General features: G+C 43.9%; 2 protein-coding genes and 1 long non-coding RNA gene across 6 annotated transcripts; all 3 read left to right on the top strand.

Moving 5' to 3' along the window:
* Positions 1 to 348: 348 nt before the first annotated feature.
* Positions 349 to 18903, top strand: LOC115535637 (splicing factor, proline- and glutamine-rich). 4 transcript variants are annotated; one of them, XM_030347010.1, is made up of 12 exons: positions 349 to 1210; positions 3826 to 4014; positions 4117 to 4418; positions 4554 to 4649; positions 5052 to 5248; positions 5778 to 5862; positions 6149 to 6266; positions 6429 to 6477; positions 7191 to 7321; positions 10989 to 17986; positions 18570 to 18655; positions 18788 to 18903. In XM_030347010.1, the coding sequence occupies exons 1-10, from the start codon at positions 497 to 499 to the stop codon at positions 11097 to 11099; spliced, it is 1992 nt and encodes a 663-aa protein (XP_030202870.1). In that variant the 5' UTR covers positions 349 to 496; the 3' UTR covers positions 11100 to 17986; positions 18570 to 18655; positions 18788 to 18903. The 4 variants fall into 4 exon arrangements, with proteins under 4 accessions (XP_030202870.1, XP_030202872.1, XP_030202871.1 ...); XM_030347012.1 differs by having other exon boundaries at positions 350 to 1210; positions 17921 to 17986; XM_030347011.1 differs by having other exon boundaries at positions 350 to 1210; positions 7209 to 7321.
* Positions 18904 to 22155: 3252 nt separating this feature from the next.
* On the top strand, positions 22156 to 23681 carry LOC115535639 (fatty acid-binding protein, heart). The gene is made up of 4 exons (XM_030347014.1): positions 22156 to 22412; positions 22593 to 22765; positions 22852 to 22953; positions 23387 to 23681. The coding sequence occupies exons 1-4, from the start codon at positions 22340 to 22342 to the stop codon at positions 23435 to 23437; spliced, it is 399 nt and encodes a 132-aa protein (XP_030202874.1). The 5' UTR covers positions 22156 to 22339; the 3' UTR covers positions 23438 to 23681.
* A 684-nt stretch (positions 23682 to 24365) lies between these two features.
* On the top strand, positions 24366 to 25423 carry LOC115536115 (uncharacterized). The gene is made up of 2 exons (XR_003974608.1): positions 24366 to 24627; positions 24981 to 25423. It is a non-coding gene; the product is annotated as an uncharacterized LOC115536115 (long non-coding RNA).
* The last annotated feature ends 1157 nt before the right edge of the window (positions 25424 to 26580 follow it).

Consider the following 26580-nt stretch of genomic DNA (forward strand, 5'->3'; position numbering starts at 1 on the left):
TATTTACACCCGTTGCACATAATTTTTGCACTGGGATCATTAATTGTTTCATCCGCTATTACTTTACTGCATCTTCGTACAGGATATTGTTTTATACGTTTTAGTCTCTGTTCATGGATAGTGTAGGTAGGCCTTTTTACAGGCCACTTTCTATTGGTTTTATTGCTATTGTATTTTTATTGTAAGAAATTGAATTGTTGTATTGCGATTCTGAGTGCCTCAATTTCCTTAGGGCTTAATTAATTGATCTAGCTATTACGTTATCGAACTAACTAATTCCACGCCCATCAATAACTAACGACCAATGGGAAGCAGCAAGGCGGATCCTTCTATTTGGTCATCGAGTCTGGTCTAGTCCCGTTTATCACTGCCCTTCGCCATTTTGAGTGAATCGCCGACCTACATATTGAACTCAGAGAAAGCGTCGATTTCCGTGACAATTCCCCTCGGATCCAGCGTTTCGATTTTAACCATACGATAACTCGAGACATAGCAAATGTCTCGAGATAGATTCAATAGGAATCGCGGCGGAGGAATGAACAACTTTCAGCAACGCAGGGGTGGCGGCCCCGGTGGCCCAATGCGAGGAGGACTGATGGGGAACCCACATTTCAGGAATCACCCTTTCGGGAACCAGAACCAGAACCGAGGCGGACCCATGATGAGTAACAACTTCAATAAGCCGCCGAACGGTAACCAGGGACTACACACCCCTCCGCAGAAGCCACAACAGCCCCAGTCCACTCCGATCATCCCTCCTCCGTCACCAGGCCCGGCTCTCACGATGAAAGGCCCGATACAACAGCAGAAGGAGCAACAACAACAACAACAAAAGGACCAAGAGCAAAAGGAGCAACAACCACAACACCAGAAGGAGCAGCCACAACAGAAGGTTCCCACTAACGTGACCCCCGTACCCCAACCGAAGATCTCATCGCCTCCTCCGAAACCGAACATTTCATCCCCTCCACCCAAGCCGAATATTTCGTCGCCTCCACCGAAACCGAACCTCTCTTCGCCCCAACCCACCCAGGCCAATAGAAATCTGAACCAGCACCAGCACCCGAAACCTCAGATGAACAGTTATAACGGCCAGCAGCAAAGGCAGATGAGCCACCAAGGCCACAAGCAGTCTCCACAGATGAACAGACCCAGGCCCCAGCAGCAGGTGCACAAGGAAGAGAGTGGACCAGAAGGTGGACACCCTACGGTTCGTTTCTTGTTTTATACTATTAAACATGAACGACATGCTATCGAATATACTGTCCTCTAACACTGCTTATATTGTCACTGTCGAAGTCTGTCGCTTTATGCTGCTTTAGTATCAAATATGGTTGTTTATATTGGTGCTATATATTTGTTGTGGATAGCTAATCAGACAGCACTCAGACAGAGGTTTGTGTCAGATGGAAACCGTGATGAATTGTAAACTCGGAGTAGCACTTATGGGCGGTGTTTGACACGAGGTTTAACGACCTACAATCTTCTGTAGATGCCCGTCAACTCCGCCGGCGGCACGTCTTGTGACTACAGACAAACGCCCCCAAAGATACTCTTGAAAATCCGCCATCTTGTGTCAAAAACAGCTGTCGTATCGCATCGGTTATCGTCTAATCTAGTAAATCTACACAATGTAACATCTTTAAGACAGCTTCGCCCCCACCCTGTCTAAATATTTTAATATTGATATTCACTTGTAGTTAGAGTTAATTACACAGTGTTTGTGACGGATATATTCAAATGTAGGTCAAAACTGTCACCTGTCACTCAACCAATTCGGAATGGGGGGGGGGGGGGGGGTGTATTAACAAGTGACTGCATACAAATGTGTCCACAGACATGGTGACTAATGTATGATAGTAAACATTATTGGCCCTTAACACTAACATTCAGAAACAACCAACATGGTCTCACAGGTGGAAACAACACTGCCTCAAAAGTATATTGGCTTAAGCAACACCAGTAGAGGCATATACTAGAACTTTTAAACGTTGCTAACGTGCAAAAACATAATTATATATTTATGTGGCATTCGGTCCAATGCTTAAAATGTATCTGTGGCATTCAGTAGGCCAATGCTGTGGTAAAGTATGACCAAGTGTTTCTTTCTGTTCAATAGATAGAACTTTATCAATCCCCTGTAGGAGAAATTTGTTAATGTTTGTCCCTATAAAACAATAATGGTAAAAAAAAAAAAATACAAAACATGACGGTAACTAAGTAAGTCAAACTATCCAATCTGAAGGCTCTACTTAACCGCTCCCCAGTGGTGTAGTCTATTTTATTGTAGTGGGTATACTGTGATGATTCCCTCCCAGCCTCGTACAAACCCGTCCCACCGGTAAGTGTACGTGTGTGGCGCTTATGGGGTGTCGCACCACACTCACCAATGATTTAAGAGTATAACGATTATCAACAATCATGGAAAGCTGAGTAGGTTTATCAGTTTTAATAACAGTATGAACAAATAGAACACAAAAATGACAAGTTGTCCTTTGTATACTGTAGTAGCAATAGCACATGCTAAACTTGGACAAAATCTACTCAAAATAATTTAATGAACTGTTTACAACCATGGCTAACCAGTGCATGAGAAGGAGGAGACTAATGTTTCACTCTTTCAATTTCTCTAATTTGAGCTCTTACTGTTGTTATCTAACATACCATACAGTAATTGAATTGTGTAATGACCATGAATTAGCTATACTCTCATTTGCATAGTGATTAACATTATGCATTTCAATTGTGTATACCAACCATGCATGTTGGCTGACATTTACCTAACTTATTTTCCCTCCACTCTAACCAAGGATGCCTGTTTTTAAATTCCCTAGCCTGACACCCAGTCTGAAAGGCTGGCCAGGGGTTCTCATCTAAAAGTAACAAGGAGATATAAAGTGGGATTAAAACATTGTCTTCTGTTGACTACTTGTTATGTGGTTTACACATTAATATGGGAGGACTGGACACACACGCACGCACACGCACACGCACGCGAGAAGGAGGGGCTCGGCCCGCCAACTAACGTGCAGAGATGCAGGGGCAGCTTCGCGCTTCGTATTCGAGACAAGGCAGAGCGCGAGCGCGCAGGGGGGATTTTATGAATGGTGAATGTAGGAGATAACTTCCCCTGCTTAAAGTATTTTATTGCAGTTATACCCAACCGGTATTTGCGATAAATAAACACGGAAGTGAAAGATCTGTCACAAGACGATTGATACGTATCCGTGCACATTTGTAAGTGGGTATACGCAAATCCTGGTGCGTTCCTAGTGGGTATACGGCGTATACCTGCGTATCACGTAGACTACACCACTGCCGCTCCCCCTACTCACTTTCACCAATGCAAAGCGAACAGAACTGAGTAGGGGAGGGCGTAGCCTAAGTAGTTTGTGAATGACCCAGAGAAACGCAACGCAACGCAAATTCAATGTGAACATGTATGAGGCTTTAATAAAATCCCAAAAGATTTAGAAATTCCGCCACCCATTGTTTTTAAAGTGTCTCCAAAAGAGGGCATGTCCGGGAAAAGCGAACGTCTGGTTACCCTAAGTACGGGAAACACATTTGATTCCTACCTGTTCCACTGTTAAATAGCGGCCCAAATTACGGGCGCTATCCTGGTAATTTCTCTGCGGGAGAAATACGAAGTGTGGTTTGTGAAAGTGTGCATGTGTTGAATTGCGTGTGTCTCACGCCAAATGCGTGAGACTTGAGAGCCCTGCCTTATGTTTTACTAAGATATGTAAGTATTGGTTATGGTAAATGTTGATGGTTCTTTTGAATACTTCATTAATGTTGACGTGCATTTTAACAATTCTGCAGGAACTCAAAGCAACTTTATCGTTGCTTCTCAAACCCGGTGAGAAGACCTACACGCAGCGATGCCGTCTGTTCATTGGTAACCTGCCCAACGATATCAGCGATGAGGAGTTCAAGAAACTGTTTGCCAAGTATGGAGAGCCAAGCGAAGTCTTCATTAACAAGAACAAAGGTTTTGGATTCATTCGATTGGTAAGGTCATAGAGATTCAATTATATTTGGGTTTAAAAAAAATAGTGTTTTTGTGCAGGGTCATTTCCAAATTGTCTCATCTCATTCTGGTGTCGATTGTAGGAGTCGAGAGCGCTGGCAGAGATTGCTAAAGCCGAACTGGACGACACGCCCATGAAAGGCAGACCACTGCGTGTGCGATTCGCCACACACTCTGCGGCCCTCTCAATCAAAAACCTTTCGCCCTTCGTCTCCAATGAGCTCTTGGAAGAGGCCTTCTCCCAGTTTGGCATGGTGGAGAGGGCGGTCGTCATTGTCGACGACCGCGGCCGTTCCTCAGGCAAGGGCCTTGTCGAGTTCGCCTCCAAACCCGCGGCCAGAAAGGCCCTGGACCGCTGCAACGAGGGCGTTTTCCTGCTCACAACGCAAGTCCAATTTGGGGATTTATTGAAATGTGGAAAAAGCAATTCCGTGTCCATCTTGGCCACATGAGAAATTGAATTGGTTCCATTTGTCTTGCCCCTTTATTCATATATTTATTCTGTCTTCCGATCCCACAGTTCGCCGCGGCCAGTGGTTGTCGAGCCCCTGGAACAGTACGATGACGAAGATGGCCTCCCAGAGAAGCTGGCCCAGAAGAACCCCAGATACCAAAAGTAAGGGAATTTAGAAAACAATCAGGTCGTGTGCCTTTTCGTTTTTGTGTTCAAATTTGCATCCTAAAGATGTGGGGGTTTGGGTTCGCTTATGGCCAGGTGCACAGCGATGTGTTGATTAGGGCTATTTTATGCAAATGTCAACCATCCCAATCATGGTTTATTGACCATCAGATGGTCCTTGTGAGGTGGGTGGGGGATGAGGGTTGGAGATTGGAAATGTCTTGGTTGAACCATAATGTAATGTCTGGTGAGTGAGTGAAATGCATCTGAAATTAAATACTTTCAATTCTTAGAACCAAAGTTGGATCATCACTGTTATACGTATTCTGAGATTTTTAAGTGAGCCATGAATCCAAATAGTTTGGAAACTGCTGATCTAATCTTTTAACTCGCCACTAGGGAGCGCGAGGAGCCCCCCCGCTTCGCCCGGCCGGGGACCTTTGAGTTTGAGTACTCCAAGCGCTGGAAGTCCCTGGACGAGATGGAGAAGCAGCAGAGGCAGCAAGTGGACAAGAACATGCGTGAGGCCCGCGAGAAGCTGGAGAGTGAGATGGAAGATGCCTTCCATGAGCACCAGGCTAACCTCCTCCGCCAAGGTCAGTGTTGATCCAATTGTGTAACACCGGTGGTCTAGCAGGACTGGTTTAAGCTGGTCATTGTCTATATTTAATAATAATACATGTAATTTAGAGGCGCCTTTCAAGACACCCAAGGTCACCTTACAGAGCATATAGTCATCATAAATCGTTTAAAAAAACAAGACATTGTGGAAAAAAATAAAATAAAATAAATAAATAAAATAAGTAAATATAATAAATAAAAATAAATAAAACAAAAACAAAACAAACAAACAATCAAAACAGTGATCAGTTAGACGTTGTGTGCGAGTTTGAACAGGTTTGATGATTTAATGTGTATCTGTATCTGTATGAACCGCAGAGACCTTTTGGTTCATTATTAGGTACTTCAGCATATGTGGATATTTCGTAACCTTTGAGACCAGTCTCTGTTCAAGTCTTATTCCAGAATCGGTGTTGTGTCAGGTGTCTTGTTCACCTACATTGGCAAGCTTAACCAGGCTGCTGGTACCGCGTGGTGTTGATTGAGTGGTTCTTGGGTCTTCAGACCTGCTGAGGAGACAGGAGGAGCTCCGGCGGATGGAGGAGATGCACAGCCAGGAGATGCTCAAGAGGAAGGAGATGCAGATCAGGTGGGCATGATGCAGTTTCATCTTGGTATCGGCATTGAGCTTCTGTTAGGACAGCATGCTAGAGATTGTAACAGATTCCGCTTTACAATATTCCTGGATATAAAATATTTGTATCATTATTCGAATCATGGATCCATCCAGTTCCCATTCTTAGTACCAACACTAAATGTTGATGTCTCTTAATAAATTCAGAACCAGAACTACTAGTTACGTTAAGCTTGCTGTGGGTGTCCCCTGCCGTCTTTCTAGTCCTCGAGGTCTTATTGATGTGGTTTCTCTTGAGCAGGCAGGAGGAGGAACGTCGCCGGCGAGAGGAGGAGATGATCCATAAGAGGGAGGTGGAGGAGCAGATGAGGCGCCAGCGTGAGGAGAAGTACAGGGGCATGGGCAACTTCATGGAAAGCGTGAGTCCACCTCCATGGCATCAGGAATTATAACTCCTAGTGAAACCTAAAACCACATGACGGCCTAAGTTTGAACTTGGAATCCGAGTATGTGTTTGACGAATGGACTTTTGGTAAGAAGTGTGTTTTACTTACTTTTCATGTTTTACTTTGTTCTTGTAGAGGGAACGCGATATGAGAATGAATCAAGGTGGAGCCATGGGCCTGGCTGGTGAGTGATTACTGAATATTTTCACATGGGCCAACATTTTAGTCCATTTTATCCAATATCGTTTATGAATCACTATTTGGCACGCATATCCTACTTTTGCATACTGTAAAGTGGTAATGCATAACATTTCAGGTAGCTTGTAGCTTAATTTTACCTTGACAAAGTTGAATCAATAAGGATTTCAATAATGTGAACAATAAAATCACATCCCGTTACTGGTGTAGTCTACAAAAAAGAATTGCTGACCGGTCCCCCATCCTATAATGTCCTTCAGGGGGAAATTTTCCCAACATCTTAAAAATACATTGTTTATTATATAAGCAGACCAGACAAAGAGGCAGACAGACATGCTAGAAAGATTGTTGGAAGGTATGCATAGAGATGAAGGACATTGTTATTAGTAAGGCTACCCCTTATATTTAACTGACCTTTTCTATGATCAAAAACGGCTTTGTTGACCAAGGTTTTGTAAGTTTCCAAGTCACATAAAAAAATAAAGAAAAACATGGAAAGTGTTGCTACCGTACACAACGGTGGTCATAACATGTTGAAGTTAATAAGCTTCTTTCCCTGCTGTTTATATAGCTTAGTAGGCTGCAGAGTGAAAAACCGAGTCAAAAACCTTCCTTCAATGAAGCCCTTAGGGGCAGTTTCTGACATTTTCCTTTTTGTTTTTCCTCTGAAATCTGTTTTTCCAAATGTGTGACATGTAGTCATGTTGTCCTTGTTAGACATGCCTTTTGGCACTCCAAACCAGAAGTTCCCCATGGGTGGACTGGGCTTTGAGGGACAGCAGGGTGGGATTGGAGGACCCTCTCCTGGAGGCATGATTCCCAACGAAATGGTAAGGTATCCCGCTCCTGGGAACATCCGTAGTTACCAATAGCAACTCTGGCTATGTTTCTCCTTGTTGGGAGAAGATGTTGGCAGCAGAAGATATTGTTTTTGTTGAATAAGCCCTGCAGGCCAAGCACGGCCAGGGGTCTGACATAGGTTTGACATCCGGTGGTGGATCTGCGGACGATCCCGGGGGAGCGCACTCCCAGCGGTTTTGCCGATGTGTTTTTACCAGGTGTTTCAATGGCCAGGCAAGCCCCCCTCAGTTGCTATCCTGTGAGAGCTTACTTCTTTATTGCCCAGTCAAGTAACAGTCAACCTGCACTAAAACTGATCGTTTCAGGGACCTCTCTCTTTAGGGTGAAATGATACAGTCTGTAGACCAGCTTTTGAAGGGCTCTGCTCACTCTCATAAGACCCTGGTGTCTGTGTAGTAGGTCGCTATTGCAAGTCCTGTCTTCTCTGAGCCAGACAGGCACTTTCTCTGGCAAGACAAAATGACGTCTCTAAGGATAACATTTTGTATTTTTATTTTGTGTCATTTTTTGGGAGTTGTTAAAGCGCTGACCTCGGGGCCAATATATTGTTACTCGTGGGGTGTACATGAAGAACTTTGTAGCGGTTTAGGTTGGCAACGTTGAAGTCCTTTTGCAAAACTGCTTTTTGTGTAATAATGCCGGAATGTTTTGAATATTCTGGAGAGGTAACCTCTTCATTTCCTCTTCAGGAACTTTTTTGGAAGCAAGCAATCAAGGTTTTAGTGTGGGTTGACTGTTTGCTGGTGTTTTAAAATACGAAATGAGCAAGTGTTATTGAACTGCTGGGGAGCCAAGCTGAGCCATGGTGCATTCCCTTCTCATGTACCTGTAGTACTATACTGGACCTATGATGATCTCTGAAGATCAAATTGAGCCTCAAGATCTGTGCTCTTGAACATATCCGATTTGCTACATTGCTGGTCTACAATTCACATTAGCTACAACAAGGATTAAGCTAGTGATGAAACTGTATGAACATTTATCACGGTGAAAATGTTCACACAGCACTGATACCCGCACTGAAATCATTTCACCAAGACTCCTATTGAAATACACAAATACAATTAGCCTTACTATGCATGCCTTGTTTGCATAAACATTAAAAATATGTAGCCAATGCCTCGTTAACATGAAAGATTCAATTAACATTGAAGATGGTCAAGACTTTTGCAGCGATTTTCTTTCTGCATGTTCTGCAAACATTGTGACCATCTTCGAGTTTGCCGAGTTCCTGGCCTTTTGCCAGGATGTTTTTAAGTTGCATGCACACGGTTTATATGAGAATCTTTTTTTGGAAATTAATATTAGACTGCCATCATCTGACAATATTTCAAATAAGACCTGGACATTGGACTACACCATCCATTTTTCTCACGTGCATGCTTCAGAACTGAACCATGGTATTGGATTACGATATCAGACATTTTCTGACTGATTTCTTTTGTTACGAAAATCTTGATTTTGATATTTAAAAATCGACTCCCTCCCTACCCAATTTTCTGTCCAATTACCTTTTTTACACTTTCTTAAGGCTGAAACACACTTTGTGTAGAGCACAAAGGATACTGACCTTTCTTGCGTCCTTGGCAAGCTGGGGGCCATATTGAGGGACCACTCACACTACGCCATCTGTGCCGTGCCCGAGTCCGTTGGACACCTGTACCGTACTCAAGTACGATTGCCCCCCCTCCCCCTGCTGTGCCGCTGGTCTGTGCTCACACTGGGCAATCTCAACTGGGCCCGCAACCGCTTGCCGCCGTGTAAAGGGGTAGAAGGGTCTCATGGACTATGCGTCATCCAGCTCAGGTTGCGTGTCCGTGCGTGTGCATGTGTCGGCTCATTAGCATCTGTACCATGGCCTGAGCACACTTCGGAGAGGTGTGCTCAGGCCATGGTACAGATGCTAATGAGCCGACACATGCACACGCACGGACACGCAACCTGAGCTGGATGACGCATAGTCATCCAGCTCAGGGCACACCTCTCCAGCCTGAGCACACCTCTCCGAAGTGTGCTCAGGCCACGTAATTGAACTGTACTTGAGTACGGTTGGGGTGCTCACACTAGCCAATCGATCAAGACTTTAGGGGCACACTAGGTGTCAAACAGACTTGGGCACGGTACAGATCGCCTAGTGTGAGTGCGCCCTGAATCCCGGATGGACTCACTCATGAAGTCCACTTAAATCGATCATTGAAAGACAAAACTGCGGTTACGCAGTGAGCTCTGAAAGTGCTCTTAGAGTAACAATGGAGCGGATTGAAAGCTGATGAGCTCTGCCTATGAGCTTTGGTGTGTTTCGGCCTTTGGGAAACATGCCATTTTGCTTGCAAATAAAAACAATGGAATGACGATGCATTTAATTTGCATATAGGCAAACAACGGCCACAACACTACCACATCTATTGAATGCCATGGCTGTAAAAAGTTTCTGCAAGGAAGTATTCCAGTTTTTTTTTCTCCATTGATGGTCTCAAGGGGTTGCCACTTTTTAAGCGTACCCAGAGATATGAATTTGGACCCAGGCTTTTTTGGATAGGTTCTCAGTCCACCGCCAACGGCCTTCTCAAATGTTAAAGGTGCAACACATAGGCAAATTGACATACGTTATATGTAGCTTTTGGCCAACCAATAAATTAGGCACATTCTGATACGTTGATATTCTTGGCAGAGGTATTTTGATTTTCTTTTTCCTGCAAAGGTCACTGAGACTGAAGCTGGATCCATTTGAACGGTGTTGTTTGATTTGTCCTTTCCCAAGGCACTAGTCTGGATGGTTTGCGAATAATGGGAAACAAACGACCATCACATCTGAAAAGTCTTTGTGCTTAATGTCCATTTGTGGTGTTTGATTTCATGTGCTGCTGACGTACTTGTGTTCCATCATGTCTGGGGTCAATTTCTGCCAATTATCAATTGGTTGACTTCTGGCACTGTCACAGTACTTCCACTGATTGAATAGTTTGATGCATTTCCTGCCAGTTGGCAGTAAATGCATGTAGATGCACCATTAAGATTAGTTTACTTTGTCAGCCTTTTTTGGGAAACATTGATTGAAAAGTAAGCTTTATTGAAATCTTTTTTGCTAGCAAATATTTTCATTCATATTTTCATTAACTGCATCCAACTGCACACATTTAGGGGGGAAATTCACATTTGGTGGTATATACAGGTATATCTCGTGAAATGTAACATTTGCTCGTTCACATCTGGAGCAAGAAGGAGCATACATCAAGTCACCTTTTTTTGGTAGTTCAATGTTTTTCTATTTTGAGGTGCCAGCATTGAGGCTGGTAGATCCATCTGGCATGCACTGGAGTCCCACGCTAGGTAGGCACTGACTAACGAAAGCATTACCCTTTCTTCCTTCTCCGTATGTAACCTGTGGCACCTGTGGATCTCCATATTGGAACGAACGGTACCTTCGGATGTGTCATCTGCCGGTTGTGTTGTAAAACTGATCTCGCTAAAAAAACAACAACCTCTTGCCACATATGCACATACCTAAACACATACTCACTCTCTTAATGCTGCTACACTCCTGCCCGTGGACATGAATTGTGTGCTGTCACACTGAACATCACAATTGACCCCTTTCCCCTCGTTGCCTGAATACGAAACTGATTCCCCTAACAGCGCAATGAGCGCTTCCCCCAGGGAGGTCCAAGGGGGATGGGTCCTGGTAACCCTGGGTTTGGTAGGGGCCGCGAAGAGTTTGATGGACCTGCCAAGAAGCCACGCTTTTAAACGCTGGCCCTGGCAGCCATTTTGCCAGCAGCGGCAGCCCTGTTTGTGTAGTTCCTCTAAGGGCAAACCTTGTTGAGTCATAAATGTTGTATTCAAGTTTCCTAGTGTTTGTGCATTTTTAGCACAGCAAGTTATTTATTATCACCTAATATATGTTTTCATTATTTTAATTTGGAGTAGTAGTAGTAGGGACCATGTAACTGTGGTCCGTGGTTGGTACCTATCCGACCCATATATCATTTATTTCCTTCTACACTTGTATCATGCTTTGTGAGTGGTCGTGACGTAAAAATTTTAACATTTTCTCACCTTTCTATCTATGGCTGTATTATTTTGCCATACATTTGAAATTAAAGCATGTGATACAATAAAGACAAAAATTGGTTCCAGCACAGGGAAAAAAAATATTTAAAAATATATATTTTTAAACCAGATAAAATGTCCCACATAAGCTATCCATATCCACTCATTTCTAATTCTTGAAATGACAGGTTCGGCACAAGTCCAAAAAGAGTTCTGATGCGAGTTCCTGATCAAAATTTAATTTCTCTTAAAATAGTTGATCCTAGTATTGATGCTAGGTAAGTTACACAGCGAGGCTATGATCTGAACTGAATTATTTTTTTCAATTTCTGTTGACTAGCACAGGTCTAGTTAGATCATTGCAGCTAGTCGACATGTTATATATTTTGTAGTGTTTGCAATTAAAATTTCTCATTTCCATTTTAGGGTCCCGTCTATATAAAACCATGACCCGTTGTTCAGGAGATTAAGATATCTCAATGGAAGTTAATTGAGAAATGGCATTTAATTATTGATCTTAAAGGTTGGGTATGGAATTCGCTTTTTTGGCCATTTTTGCAAAATTACTTGAAATCCTTATCATAACCCACTTACAGCCACTGAGTTAGAAGTACTGACATGAAAATTAAACAAGTCAATCATCTGTGGAATGGGCAGGGCTCTAAAAACTCAAACCAATGATTTCCAGAGCCACCGAGTTGCATTGGACAGTAAGTACGTCAATCAAACGGTCGTACTGCACTCCCCCTCCCCCGCGCGCGACCCCTTCGTGCAGTACTCGTGACCCAGAGCTCGTGACCCAGAGCAAGCTCCTGTTTGTTGTTATCCTGCGGTAGCTACTGGAACTAGTTAATCCACATTTGGACCTAGCAGTAGATGACAATTTCCATGGCAGACAAGACGCCACCATCCCCATGTTTTTTTTTAATGTTGCCATGTTGTTTAACGAAAACCTACGCTAGCCTGGCTCGCTCTCGCGCATCTGTGTTCGCGCTCGTGCATGATTGCGCGTCCAGGTACTTGGAATGGGTGGAGTCAGAGTCAGCGTTGAAGGAGAGGGGGTAGGACCATTTGAGTTGTGTATTTTCAAAATCTGCTGACGTTTCGCAAATCCCATACCCAACCTTTAACTATTTGAGGTGTATCCTCTTCGATAGGTACCTGTGCACGTCCCTTATAAAATAATATACTAAATCAGACATGTTCCAAATATCTATAAAAAGAAATGATTTTGTCAGCAGAATCTGCAATTCTTTTGGCTGATATTCATAGATTTCTCCCTGGAACAACTTTGCATCTATCAAACTTCCTTTGGTACTCTTATCTGGAGTTGCTAAATGTGAAATGTATGCTAGAACCAAATGCCAATTATTAACTATAATTGAGACTTGAAGACACTGGTGCATTCATGTTGAAATGTCTACATTTTAGATAATTTTGGGGAATCTTAACATAAATGTCAAAACGATCATCATCTTGCAACAATTGTGAAAAGCTGCGGCTTTTCCTTGGGCAATTCAATATTGTTGGTGTGTAATTCAATGTTTCAGCCTTGCTTGAAAGAAGGCAAACCTCACAATGTGAATCATCTATACAGCTTCATAGGGAAGCAGCAGAGGTGCTTAAGTGAACTGCCTTAGACAAGAAAGACATTGTTACATTTGACTCTCAATCAAACCAAGTGATGACATATTTGCCGTCATGTTAGAATAGGACAACCCTTATACCCTTCACAAGTCTGAATAAATGTATTGAACTTTATCATTGAGCCTCGAATGCTTGTTTGTGTTGCTCTGGTTAACACCCTCAAGTGAGTGTTTGAGTAATTGTTCTATTTTACTTGAGACTAACTGCATCCATGTGGGAGCCTTGCTTCAGGCAATTAGATCTGATTACACCATTATTATTGGTAGGAACGATTGTGGGGGTCAAAAAGCACTGCAAAAGTATTTGATCAATCAGTTGTAAGAACATTGGCTTTGATGCCAGCTTACTTTTGAGGTGATTTACGAATTTCTGTGACATATCAAGAGCGATGTTTGCCACAGCTGTGTAGTTTCGTTTTTCTTAAAAGCTGCTATTCGTCTGTAGCTTACTCTTTCTTTACAACTTTGTGAAGTGAATTCAAGTCTTGTGTTACTGAAGACTTGCACCAAGACTATATTAGAGCATTGTGGTCATGCCCAATCAGCTGTTGGGGAGGAAGTTTGCTTACTTATGGCAAGACTTGTAGGAAACACCAGACCCGAGTTGGGTTGTTAAAAAACGGATAATTATTAAACGCCTAAATCATTTCATAATAAGATCATGAGCACTAATTCCCTTTTTTTTATATTTTATTATTTTTGAGGTCAAATGGCAGAACTATTTATCCAAACATACATTTAAGTTAGGATATTATGTAAAATATATGTATTTTAATACCATACCATAAAGTCGTATTTATTGCACACTTCTTCTGATAGAACTATGGTATATTTTTATATGGTATGCAGAATTAATTAATAAACACGCCATTTTGAGAATGATACTTTACTAAATAAAATATCACTGAAAATTTTCGCTTTTGCTCCTAGGCATCAAATATTTCCTCCCAATAGTTGACATTATTCAAGATCCAACCAATTAAAACTTTTTATTATTCATTATCATTTCCAAATTGTCCTTTCGGTGGTTACATATATCGCATGAAACTAAAATACGGATTTTAACATTTTAAGATCTTGAAGAAAATATTCATATTGAGAAATAAGAGGATTTTAACAAGAGCATATTTGGGCAAATATGACCAACCTTTTGCCTTGATAGGCTTTAGAATCTGGATAAGATGTACAATCCTTTGTGTAAAACATAAATGGACCATGGAGGATGACAAATATCAAAGATACTCTTAATCCAGATAAAAAATAAGAAATTGCTTAAATATATCTTTACGTTTCATGTTATGTCTGTTTTGGTGTCATGTACATTCTTTTTTTTTGACAGGTTTGATCATCATAAAAGATTGGAATATCAAAAGCGAGTTTCCAAACCAAGAAGTCCTAATTGCTACATTTTGCTACTCCTTTTAGAAAGAAGAATTGAGGAAAGCTGTGAGCAGTGTTTGGTTAATGGATATCCCCAAAGACCCACAGGGCAAAGTCATATATTTTACGTTTACCAAATACTTTTTAGGGGATAAAAGCTGTACCGCAGCTCGATGTAGTGTTTTGAGAGATGCAAACACTTTGCTGACAATATTATGTTGCTTTACCTCTTTAACAGTAATATACTTTACATTATCGCACCATATTCAAGACATTTCCCACATCCTAATATATACATTTTTTACAAATAGCATTAGTGAGTTTAGGGGCCAGACGATTTATACTAAATCCTACCTTTTTATGTTAATTATCTCAGTATTCCTAAAATGTCAACATATGTAATGCTATTAGGGATACAGGAGATCAAGAAACAACAGGAACATTTTTAGTCCTACTTTTCAGATATTCAGAAGAGCTTCAGTAGGCAGAAACTAGTGGCAGCCAGATCCATTTTATTTCCAAACTACAGTAATCTCTTACTGCTGAGAAAAGAACAATGTGTGTTTGTGTGTGTTTGTGCGAGTGCGTCCTACATGTTTGTGGGGATCATGCGGGGTATGTTGGATAGCCGCAGTCAGCCAGCTGACAGACAGGCTGCCCCATTCCAGGGTTGAGGCCCCCCGGCTTTTGGGTTGCGTTGCGGAGGGGTACTTCAGCAGAAGTTAGTGGACAGTAGAGCCTGGACTTGTTTGCACTGCAGCCAGAGGTATGCTAACACAGATCAGCTGAACAAGTTGAAGGTAAGTGTCCATCCATGTTAAAGATATGATTTCAAAGATCCCCCTTCTCCCCTTTCACCCTACAACACTACTTAACTGCCCTCTCTCTTTCTGTCTTTCTCTCTCTTTCTTTGTGAAGTACTCTGGTCACTCTGCAAAGTGACCTATACAGGGCTTCTGGCATCACACTTGAGAAGAATGGCATCACAGTGCAGATCTCTTTTGTCTCTCTCTCACTTTAATTGTGTGTAACTTTGGCAATGGTTTACTGTTTCCTTGTGCAAGTGTGTGAGTGTTGTGGTGGTAGTTCAGCAATGGTGATTGAGCTACAGGCTTGTATGGTGGATGGCTCGGTCACTGGCTCATGTAAGGTTGGCAACGACAGTGGTCCTTGGATTCACTCCTGTATCTCCATCGAGTCAAGTATCAAAATGGCTCCAGCGGGACTGGGAAAGCAAGCGGTTTGGTAAAGGGCTGGGATCGAAGGGTGAGTTGAACTATCAACTTTTCTGAGGGGCTTGTTGTTGGGTGGGCTGCTGTACTTTTTTTTTTTTTTACCCAATGTCTCACCCGGGTCTGGGCTCTGCCCCCTTTCCTCAAGCTCTGTAATGTGTGTATGTGTGTTGGGGACGGAAGGGTGAGTGGGCAACATTGGTTCTCCCCCAATACTTCACTCAAAGGATATCCAATAACTCAAGCCACACCTCAAAAAACCTAGCGAATGAACTGATAGATGCCAAAAGATCTGAGGCAAATTTCATGGATGACTTAAATTGTATCGCCGAATTTACGGCCGAGGAAATCTATACGGACAAGGATTTCCTCAAGATTCATTTTATTCTGTTACCCCCGCAACCCCTCCAGTCTAACGATACTAGTGTGGAAATCTGTAGATCTTCGTGTACATAATTGTCTGACAAGTCATTATCCATCCACGAATGAGGTGATGGGGATTTGGCATATAGCCTACTGACCAAGGTCTTCGCATTTGAAGTATTACAAATTAGGTGTTGGTTTTGCCATCCTTTTTATCACTGCGTAAAATTACAACTTGGTGCCAAAGCTCTTGCCGACGAGAACGAAACGAAAAATCTTTGAGATTGCCCAACAAGTATTTGCGCAATAAAATGCCATTTGTCGTTAAACGTTAGCATTAGATAAAATTAAGATCTTTGTTGGTATGTTCTAGTATTTGATTAACTTTTTTTTACCCAAATAAATAGAAATTGGGTTTGTTCCGTAAGAGCCAGTCACTTCCGATCAATCAATCCATGTAAATATGGATCAGTATTGGCAAAGGTGGACAAGTGATTGGTTACAGGGCAGTGTCAAGTTCAAACTGGGAACCATCCTTGACCGATGTAGTGAAATGGCTATTATGTTTATTTAAACACAGTAAGCTTGTGATAACATTCACAATGTATCTTAATGCTCTCTATCCTCTTATTCAAACCTTTTGATGCAATACCATTGTAGGAATCATTGTTCAGGCAAATGGCTTGAATTTAAAGGAGGGACAGCAAGAATTCACTAACACAGAATTGTGAATCCTTCTGGACCTCTTCTATAAACATTGACTAGTGAGATTCAGGGGTGGGAGGGTCCTTCTACGGTAGTCTCTGCTGCGTTGGTGTGTATGTGTGCGTGTGTTGCCATGTGTGTGCCTAGTTGTGAAATGATGAGCTCCAAGGTGCATGTGTAGTGCCTTCTCTCTGTTTAGTCTGCACTGAGCCAAATCTACCAGTCTTCGCTATTTATTTTTCGTGTCATGCCAGTGACCAGCCAGACATTTTGTCAAGGGACACACCCTGCTCTTCATAGACTTGTGGCACTTCCCCTCTGTGGGTTATTTCACCCTGTACAAAATAATGTAAAAGTACCTGTGCTGTTACGCTTCAGTGTCTAAGCAGCACTCTTTGACCTGAAGCAACGCTATAATCTGTGTATGCCGTACGACTCTGCTCACAGGAGCTGCAAGGTTGTGTCTTATCTGCACTGTGATCCATTTCCTGTTCCTCAAGTCATAGTCCTGATTGGCTACAATTGACCCTCCAGTTTGTTCCTCTGAGTGTGATGCCAGAAATACCCTTGTGGCCCCTGATGGCCCCCTCCCGGCCCAACACTGGAAGGGCTCGCTGACCCGAGGCCCCAAGAATCATTGGTCTAGCAGGCGCACTGAGGTCACCGTATTCCGTAAAGGTGCACCTCTGAGCTCCATAAGGTGTCAGTAACACCCTCCTGACGTTGTCATCCAGTCGCCAAGTACGGCGTGCCCTGGCTCTGTAGCACCGCTGCATACTCCAGACCTTTGCCAGAGCTTTGGATGGTGGCAGTTTGTCCTGCTTCCTCGTCGTCTCGTTCACTTTTTTGCAGTTCCATGAAAGATGTACTGTACCATCGATCTGTACACTATACCCACGCCATTGCACTTTCAACATTCAAAACGCCCTAAAGGTACTATGCACAATTTTCCTTAGATTCGTACATGTAATGCATGATCATGACAACCATATACCCAAGAACAGTTATTTTGTTTGGGATTGGTTCTCAAAGTCTGTTAATTGGTTGGCTTTCTGTACACACAAACGCTCTCTCTCTCAGAAAAGGTGTTGATACAGGTTGGATGTTCTGTGGTGTGACGTGTTCTCTGCGTGCAAGCAGGGTAGTGGTCCAGGCCAGGCCTCTCTCTTACTGTGTCTCTCTCTCAACGCAGGAACCGCCGGGGGCCAGCGGTGGCTGAGCTGGTCGATGGCTGGGCCGACTTCAGTGACAATCTAAGGTAACAAATTGACATCTTTCATGAACTGTTAATGCGTAGCCTCGCAAAGCCAGACCATAGTCAGACCATGCTCCTTAGGGCTGGAAAGTCTGTCGTCCCCAGTGTTTGTTCAGGGGCTTTGCCAGGCAACCTTAATTTGCAGACGATTGGATAAGCTTCGGAGAGTCAAAGTAAATGCCATAAACAACCGTTCACTCTACCATTTTCATTAAGGTTAAAACCTTGTTGTGGTCAAATAAATCAAATTCCAAAGCAGCATTTATGTATATTAATCAACAAAAATTATATCAAATACATCACTCCCTTGGGTGTACTTATTGGTCGACCGCATTTAGTTTGGAGGCAAGCTCCTCGTTTTGGTCTGGTTACAGACTAACGTCACAAGGGAAAACTAAGTAAGCTTGCGAGATCCAGGCAGGGCTCGCCACAGCTAGTTAACTGGTGTATAAATAATTAATTTTGTCATAAAGAAAAGGGGGGGGGGGCAATCTCTTGGTAAAAGTACCCAAATTTCATCTTGCTGTATTTCCTATTAATGGAGCATCGAATGTATTTGAAAAAAGTATTTTGTTTCCTTTGTTAGCTAAACCGAAGACGCTATTCATGTGTTCTGAGAAGCCGTGGGAGACCACTGGACTCGAGTTGCAGGGCTGATCGGATGACCCACGGGTAAGCATGTCCGGTTTCGGGCCATGTAGAACAGAACATTAGTCAATTCCTGGCTAGTGTTCAGTACATGATGTTTAGTTAAGTCTGGGTTCCTTGGCTTGTTGTTCATTTGTGCCACTTTCCATCCGTTAGGGTTGAAGATGGATCTGCAGATGCAGGAAATACAAGAGAAGAGGGAAGGCAACTTCAATGGCACCTGGAAGTCCCAAATGCTTTGAATGCTTTCAAAATAAAAGTTTTTAAACTGATCCCTTTTGGTTTAGTCTAACCTCTTTTGAAATGGACATTGTAGAAGCTATAGAAAATCATAACATTTGTTCATATAGTATATGCAGAAACACATTATTAAGCAGTCATTCTTCAAAGAAAAAATGTGTTTATAATTTAAGCCTAAGTAAAACAATCCTGAGGCTATTTTTTTATTGTGGGAATCGGATAGTTCTAGATTTAAATCGACTGGTGTGGATGAATACCTTGAGGAACAGGTGCCTGTGGCTAGCCCCGGATCATGTGAATCCAGGCCCTGCTGAAGAAGCCTCCAGGGCAAGAGTTTCCCCTGCCAAGTCACACCTAGGGTACTGGAGGCTGGCTGTCCACCCTGCTGGGGTGGTCCAGAGTGGATGACGCAAGACGTTCTCCAGCAGTGATGAAATGGCCCTGGTCGGGAAAGCTGTTGAGCCGGACCGAATGTTGGGTCTAAACTTGGCCTCTTTATAATTTGGCAGACAGAAATCAGATACTTGTCTTTAAGGTCTGGTTTATTTTGTACGGATTTGTACGTACAAAGACATGAAAACGGGCACAGATTTGGCGGTCAAGTATGGTTTGTGACCTGAAAGGCCAATCGCCGGCTAACGCTGACTCAGTGTTTGGTCTTGGTTTCCTAGAGGATGAGTCCATGCTCCCTCAGCCCCTGTCCACTCACCACCTGGCCTGCAACCCCCCCTTCCCCAAGGTCTGTAAGCTGACCTGCAAAACATTGAAAGGGGGACATAGGTGAAGTAATGTGGGTGATGTCCACCTGACCAGCCTTTGCCATGCATCATTAATGGCCTTCAATGATTAATCAAGTTGTTCTCACCCCGTCTTATACTCTCCCAAACACCCACAGTTGCCATTCACGCTCCATCTACTGCACAGGTAGGCTTCTGCTGCACCAACCCAACCAAGGGGATAGGAGCCCGTCTTGATAGCTCAAAGTCCTTCAATTAAAGAAGAAAACACGACCATATGGCTCAGAAGTTGAGTCTTGGAGGTACTGCCGGACCTGCCGCGAATTAGGTGCCTAATCTGTAGGGTAGATGGACGACAGCCGGATAGAGTACGCAGTTGGTTCCCGCAATGAGCATGACCAACAGCCGAGCCTTTCCACCTGCCTCCGCGCTGGGGCTGGACACTGGTGGGCCCTGGCACAGGAGGGACCCGCAGAAGACCAGGTCCCGGACTTTCTCCTACCTCCTCTCCAGCTCCGTTCCCCCGACGTGCGGCCCGGGGGGGCGGCCAAGGAACCCTGTGCGTCTTCCCTCGCTCACTGCTGACCAGCGACCCCACAGGAAGACCCCTGTGGTCTCCCTGAGGTAAGGTGATATGCGATAACTGGGTCAAGGGATACTCGATACGATACGGGTTCTTTGTTTGAATTTGCCATTGGCGTTCAATTCTTTTGGGCGCAAAATCGAATTTAGCAAGGTGAGACTGCGATAAATCCAATGGGGACCACAATGGGAACAGATAACTTTAATTGTTACAATCAAATGTATTTTCATTGGATAAACAATTACAAAAGGCTTTAAACATGGTGATGAATAGAACAGAATATGACTATTTCCCCTGTTGCTCCACACATTTGAATGTCTCAAATCTCCAAGTTCGAGAAGGAATTTAGTAAACCCACAAAAGAACAAGGCGAGAGAAACGTACTTCATAAAAAAAAGTATACAAAAGTACTTTATATACGCTGTAAGACCTGAATTAATATTATTACAATTTAACTTTCAACCCTGCAGCTTCTGTGAGCCTTCCCTCTTCTCTCCCGGGGAGAACGTCCACATCTCAGGAAAACACCACCGTCCTAACTCGTTCCCAAAGCAACCGCCGCCCTCCAACCCACCGCCTAACAAGTCATCCTCAATGACCCCCGGCAATACCTACAACCCTTCGAGGCATCGCCGCTCCGATGCGACGCGTCTGCTCCCCCGGCACAACCCGAACGACCACAGGCCGATCTACACCCACTTCTCACAGCCGATCCGTCCCAGCCCCAAGACGCCACCTTCGAGGCCTCCCTCTGAGAGCATCACCTCATCGGAGATCTGGTCTGAACTTCGACCGTCGGTGATGCGATACGGTCGGGGTTCGTCCGCACGAGAGGGTCTGTCTGTCGTCGGGAGACCCTGTCTTCCGGGCTGCTGCCGAACTCTGGCTTCAGTTGCTGCATCTCTTCCCCTGAAGCGCACGGAGCTCCATGTGTTTCTGCCCACCGGGGACCCGGCTCGGGAGGCGGGAGAGACCGATGCTGAGTCCGTGGATGAGGGCTTCATGGATGAGCTGGACTGTAAGATCAATTCTCTAAGACTTCAGCGGGTTCGACCCAAGTCTGATCCCTACCACTGAGGTGTTGTTGTTCAGTGATTGATAGACTTTATAAAGCAGATTCACAGAAATGGCCACTTTCGGACATAAACCTCAATAGGACTTTCAGTATGGGTTCATTTCTGTCCTTATTTGGTTAGGTTATTTTTTATTTGATTTTGTACCCTGAAGCATGATATTTTGATGCATGATGCTTTATCTAACATGGCTTAGTGGTAATTATTGTTTATGTATAGTGCAAAATGAAATGGACTGTCCGTTGATTCAATAAAATGAACACACAAAAATAACACACAAAACAAAAAGTCCCATGGTTCTGGTTCTTCTTTATTGGCATTGACCAGCAGAGGGCCCCAGAGACTGTCCACTCACCCGGCCGGGGGCCCGGGGGTTCCAGTTCAGGCAGTGGGGGCCTCTGCTGGTTACTGAAATTCACAAGAAGATACAAGTTCATAACAAATTGTGGCGTGCAGCTTGCTGAAAAGAGAGTACATGTTGAACTGTTTTGTTATATTATAAATGTAGCGTAGAATGAAGCAGGCTATATGATTTTTGTGTGTGTGTGTGTGTGTGTGTGTTTGTGTGCGCGTGCGTGTGTGCATGCATTATGCCTTTGTCTACATAATTACTTTCATTCCAGTGTTTGCATGCTTCCTACACGGGGTCTCGGTGCTCGTGCAGCGACCAACTGCAACCCGTTTTTGATGAACGAGTCTGCCAAAAAGGATGACTCAATGCAAACATAAGAAGATAAAATTGTGTACGGTCGACTTTTTTTCCCCCCCCCTCCCTAATCTGGTATTTGAGAGACAGTGATGCAAGCTTCCACCTTTGTCACAGTGGGCTACAACTCAATTTGGCACAGAGGTAAAAAAAAAGTGCTACCAAAAATCCCTGTCACCAACTAAAATTGAGTTGGGCAGAAATCGCCCCAAGTTCGATGCTGTGACGTCGGGGGTTGTGATTGGCCCGGTCCAGGCTTCACGTGTCCTCCGCATCTCCCTTTAAAGTGCTTCGCTCGCATCCGAGGCTTGACTTGTGGTTGGAAACAGTTATAGATCGTCTGCTTAGCATAACACAGAGGCTGCAAAGATGGTTGATCAGTTTGTTGGGACGTGGAAGATGGTCACCAGTGAAAACTTCGATGAATACATGAAGGCAATCGGTAAGATTAATGGTTTTATTGTGCATGTTTTATTTTTGAAATCTTTGTATGTATAAAATAACAGCATTTTCTGTGATGTATTTTGTTATTTTTAGCAAAGTCCGTTTTAAACTCGTAAAGAGTAATTTTGAAGGAGTGCCTGAGCTGCATTAATGTCTATGTGCCCTGTACCCGATCCAGGTGTTGGATTTGCAACCCGGCAGGTGGGAAACCGTACCAAGCCCAATCTGGTCGTGACCTCAGAAGACGGAACGGTTTGCCTGAAGTCGCAGAGTACATTCAAAACAACAGAAATCAAGTTTAAGCTCAACGAACCGTTTGAGGAGACGACTGCAGATGACAGGAAAACAACGGTGGGTCAAGGGGAAAGAAAAAAAACACATCCCAAGTGTATTTTGACCCGAGCTGCTTTAATAAACCCTTTCTGTGCCTCTCGCAGACCGTGGTGACCATGGATAATGGCAAACTTGTGCAGAAACAGACCTGGGAAGGCAAGGACACATTCATCGAGAGGGAAATCGAGGATGGAAAGTTAGTAGCGGTGAGTGCTCTTTTTTTCCCACACTTTGTTTTGTCACACTAAACATTCCATGTTGCTTAAGAATTTGCTTGAAGATGCATATTTCCTCTACCCTTATCTTTTTTCTTTCTTATTTTTAAATACCGCGAGTCATGGTATGTTTTTTATCTGATCCAATTAAAGGGCTATTTAGAATAAACTCAAACCTTGTACAAATCTACCAAATAATTACATTTTAAATATAGGCGTCAATGTGTAATCTGACCTCTCAATCCTCAATCATAAATTCAAATACGAGTAACGCATCGGTGGTGAAATCGAGTGCGGTGACCGCCGTCCACTCCCTCGTCGTCTCCTACTGGGCCACTTCTCACTCCCGAGTCCCGACCTCCCTAACTCCCGACCTCCCGACCTCCCGTCTTTGACCTCTTCACGGGCCTTCTCGTCCTCACAGAAATGCAAGATGGGCGACGTGGTGGCGGTGAGGACGTACGTGAAGGAGTAGGTTTGCCGGACGGCCCCGGCGCTGACGGGCTCAGTTCAATGAGCGCAGAAGACCAGCGAAGGCGCGTCCTGCACTTCTTATCTTATTTCTCAACCGTGTTGCCAAAGCGAAACATTTATATGCCTCTTTTTTTCAACGATGATATTCATTCGATACCAAGCATTGTTGTGGTGAAATGAATGACAAATAAAATGTAACAAAAAAAATGCAGAAAGATATTGAATAAAATGTGTCCAAATTTAAATCTTGTCTTTTGGTCGTGGTTGTTGTGAATACGAGAGATTTCCCTTTTTGGTTGGTTGAAAAACAGAGATCAAATACATTCTTATTATCCTTATCTTGTTGACTTGTGAGAAGTGAAACACTGGACATCATGGGGAAGGGGGGGGGCGGGGGGTTGGGTGGGTATGAGGCAGCATTAATTCTCCATTCTAGGACCGTGGTCTTTACATTTCCCTGACTCCCATATCCCCGTGTTCGTCCCATCTCCCCCGTCCCCTCCACCCATTACCCCGGCCTCGCTCCGGATGAACACCAGACGTATAGACCCAGAACCGAGTGCATTCCGCGGGGCGTTAGAACCCCCATGGGTCATGAACCGGGGGGCTGGCAGGGGTCCTTCGGAGGAATGCATAGTCCTGTAAATCTGGGAACCATGCCCGGAGAGAGTGGAGAGTGGGGGGGGGGGGGGGGGGGGGGGGGGGGGGGGGGGTTAATGTATTCCCTGACCTTGGGTCAGGAGGTCAAACATTTTCCCAATTTCTCATGTTCTGGCAGGCGTGTTAGGGAGGGAGTCCGGGGGTCCAGGGGGGGGAGCGCAGCGCATTGTGTGTCCTCTCCTCTTTTCCAGATGTCCCCTCCCTTTGGCTGATGGTCAGTGGCAAGGGGGGGGGGGGGGGGGGGGGGGGGCAGGGGGATTGTTGGAGTGCCACTTTCCCATGGCAGGAAGGGGATGTGATGGCCGTGATTGCTCTTGATGGGTCCCACAGCTGAAACAGGTGGGATTGGGGGGTCAGTGGCGCGAGCCGGAGTTCCGTGTCCTCGTCAGGACAATGGAAGTGGTGCTGGGGGGGGGGGGGGGGGGGGTGGGGTCCAGGTTGTGGAAAGGTGGATGACATCATCAGTCTGGACACAGCACAGGAGCACGACTGAGGGGGAGTCGTGTTGATGGCAAACAAGCACGTCAAACGGTATTATTTAATGAAAACATGTTTTTTAGTAATAATAAATATATATGTTATAATTGTGTGTGTGCATACATATAAGAATGAATGTCTTTTTCTAAAACTATTTGCTTACAGATTTACATTTACTGACACATGGCCTTGCTATTCGTTTCAACAGTTAAGCAACTTCCTAAAAGCAGCCAAATAGCTGTGATAACCATACGCTTTTAATTATTCTCCATCCTACTGAAAACATATTGCTTCTGTTCAGACTGTGTTTCTGCTGCTGGGGTCTGTTCTAAAGAGACTCCACTAATGGGCTGTAAACACGCGATTCGTTTCTACCATTTCTTTCGTTTCTTGGCCTGCGATAACAGATGACGTCTGACTTCCATGTACGCGATCTGTTTTGGAGCCGCAGGCGCCTTCAGCTCATCTTTGTTTGGATAGGTGTGGAGTACCAGCGCCCATGGGTTAAGGACTGGAGCTCCACATTTCACTGGAAGAAATTGTGAACAATATGATGTAACAAGAACCAATTGCACATTTCAAATCGTCTAAAGTGGGATGCCTGGCTTTATTGAACAGTTCAGGTCATGTTAAGAAACGCTGCTACTGAGATTTAGTCTTGAAACCCAGAGTGAATGTTTGAAGTGGCTGGAAATGATCTCTCGGAAGACCGAGATGGGGGGAGATCGGCCATCCTTTCTTCCATCTCCTAACATTTTCAGGCCAACAGGACTTCACCTGTTGGGCCTGTGAAGCTTTTTGACTGAGAATGAGTAAGGGCTGTACAATAAAACTGGACTTGAAGAAGACACATACAGTATAAGTATTTTTTTGGGAATGCTGCTTTTAAGCGATGAATATAGATCAATTCTACAACAATGAACTCGGAACATTGGTTACAACGCAACACATGTCAGCCCTGACAGTTGAGTAGGTCGCAGTTTAAATGGGGTCTTAAGTTGGTTTCGTAACTGCGTAGGAAGAAGTGTCTATCTGACCTCTCGGCCAGATACCAGAGCACTCTTGTCATGAGACGATGAAACACTATCCAGGCCAGAGTATAAGTGCTGAGTGGGGTTCTTCAGTTCCTGTACGTGCCTTTAAGGTTTCTCTGTGTTTCTGTGCTTTATTTTAGTCAGCAGGAAATGTGTACAAAGGAATGCTACGTTTGTGAAATTCATGAGAAAAAAAAATCAAATTATGAATGACTAAAAGACAAACATACAAAACAATAACAGGTCCATTCGAAAATACAATCTCTCTCATGTTCTCTCCTCCTTTATGTGCATATGTGTGCATGTGTGTTTGTGCACATGCGTGGTCTTGTGTGTTTGTGCAAGCTATTTGTGTGTGTGTGTGTGTGTGTGTGTGTGTGTGTGTGTGTGTGTGTGTGTGTGTGTGTGCATATTTGCATGCTTGTGTGTGTGTGTGTGCACCATTTGGCTTGTGTGTGTGTGTGCGCCCGCGTGTGTGTGGCCGATACACTGGGCTATCTTGTTGACTTCTAAAGACTGTTATTTTAAGAGGGAATGAACTCACATCCTTTACACAACATCTGGAAAACTATGGTCCACTGTGGTGCTCCCGCCCTTCCTCTTCTTGTCCTGAACATGGAATCCCTCGAAGCGCAAATAAACACTGGGGCTTCGGTTTGAAGGCCGCACAAAGGCATCGTAAAGACACACACAAAATGATGCAAACACACACACCAACACGCATATACACACATTCAATGCACACATAGATATACACACTCGCGCACACACGTATACACATGCACCCATGCACACACATATGTGAGTAGATGCCCTCGCTTGAAACAACAAGAGTTATAACAATATGGATTTTTTTTATTATATTAACTAACCATTTCTTAAAATGGATACTGAAACTAGTTTGGCAGTTCAGCAATGGTCCGGTTGCTGTCCTATCATCTATCAGGGAAATGCCAGCTTACATAACTCGGCT

The sequence above is a fragment of the Gadus morhua genome, chromosome 22, assembly GCF_902167405.1.
Source record: "Gadus morhua chromosome 22, gadMor3.0, whole genome shotgun sequence".
In the NCBI taxonomy this organism is placed as follows: Eukaryota; Metazoa; Chordata; class Actinopteri; order Gadiformes; family Gadidae; genus Gadus; species Gadus morhua.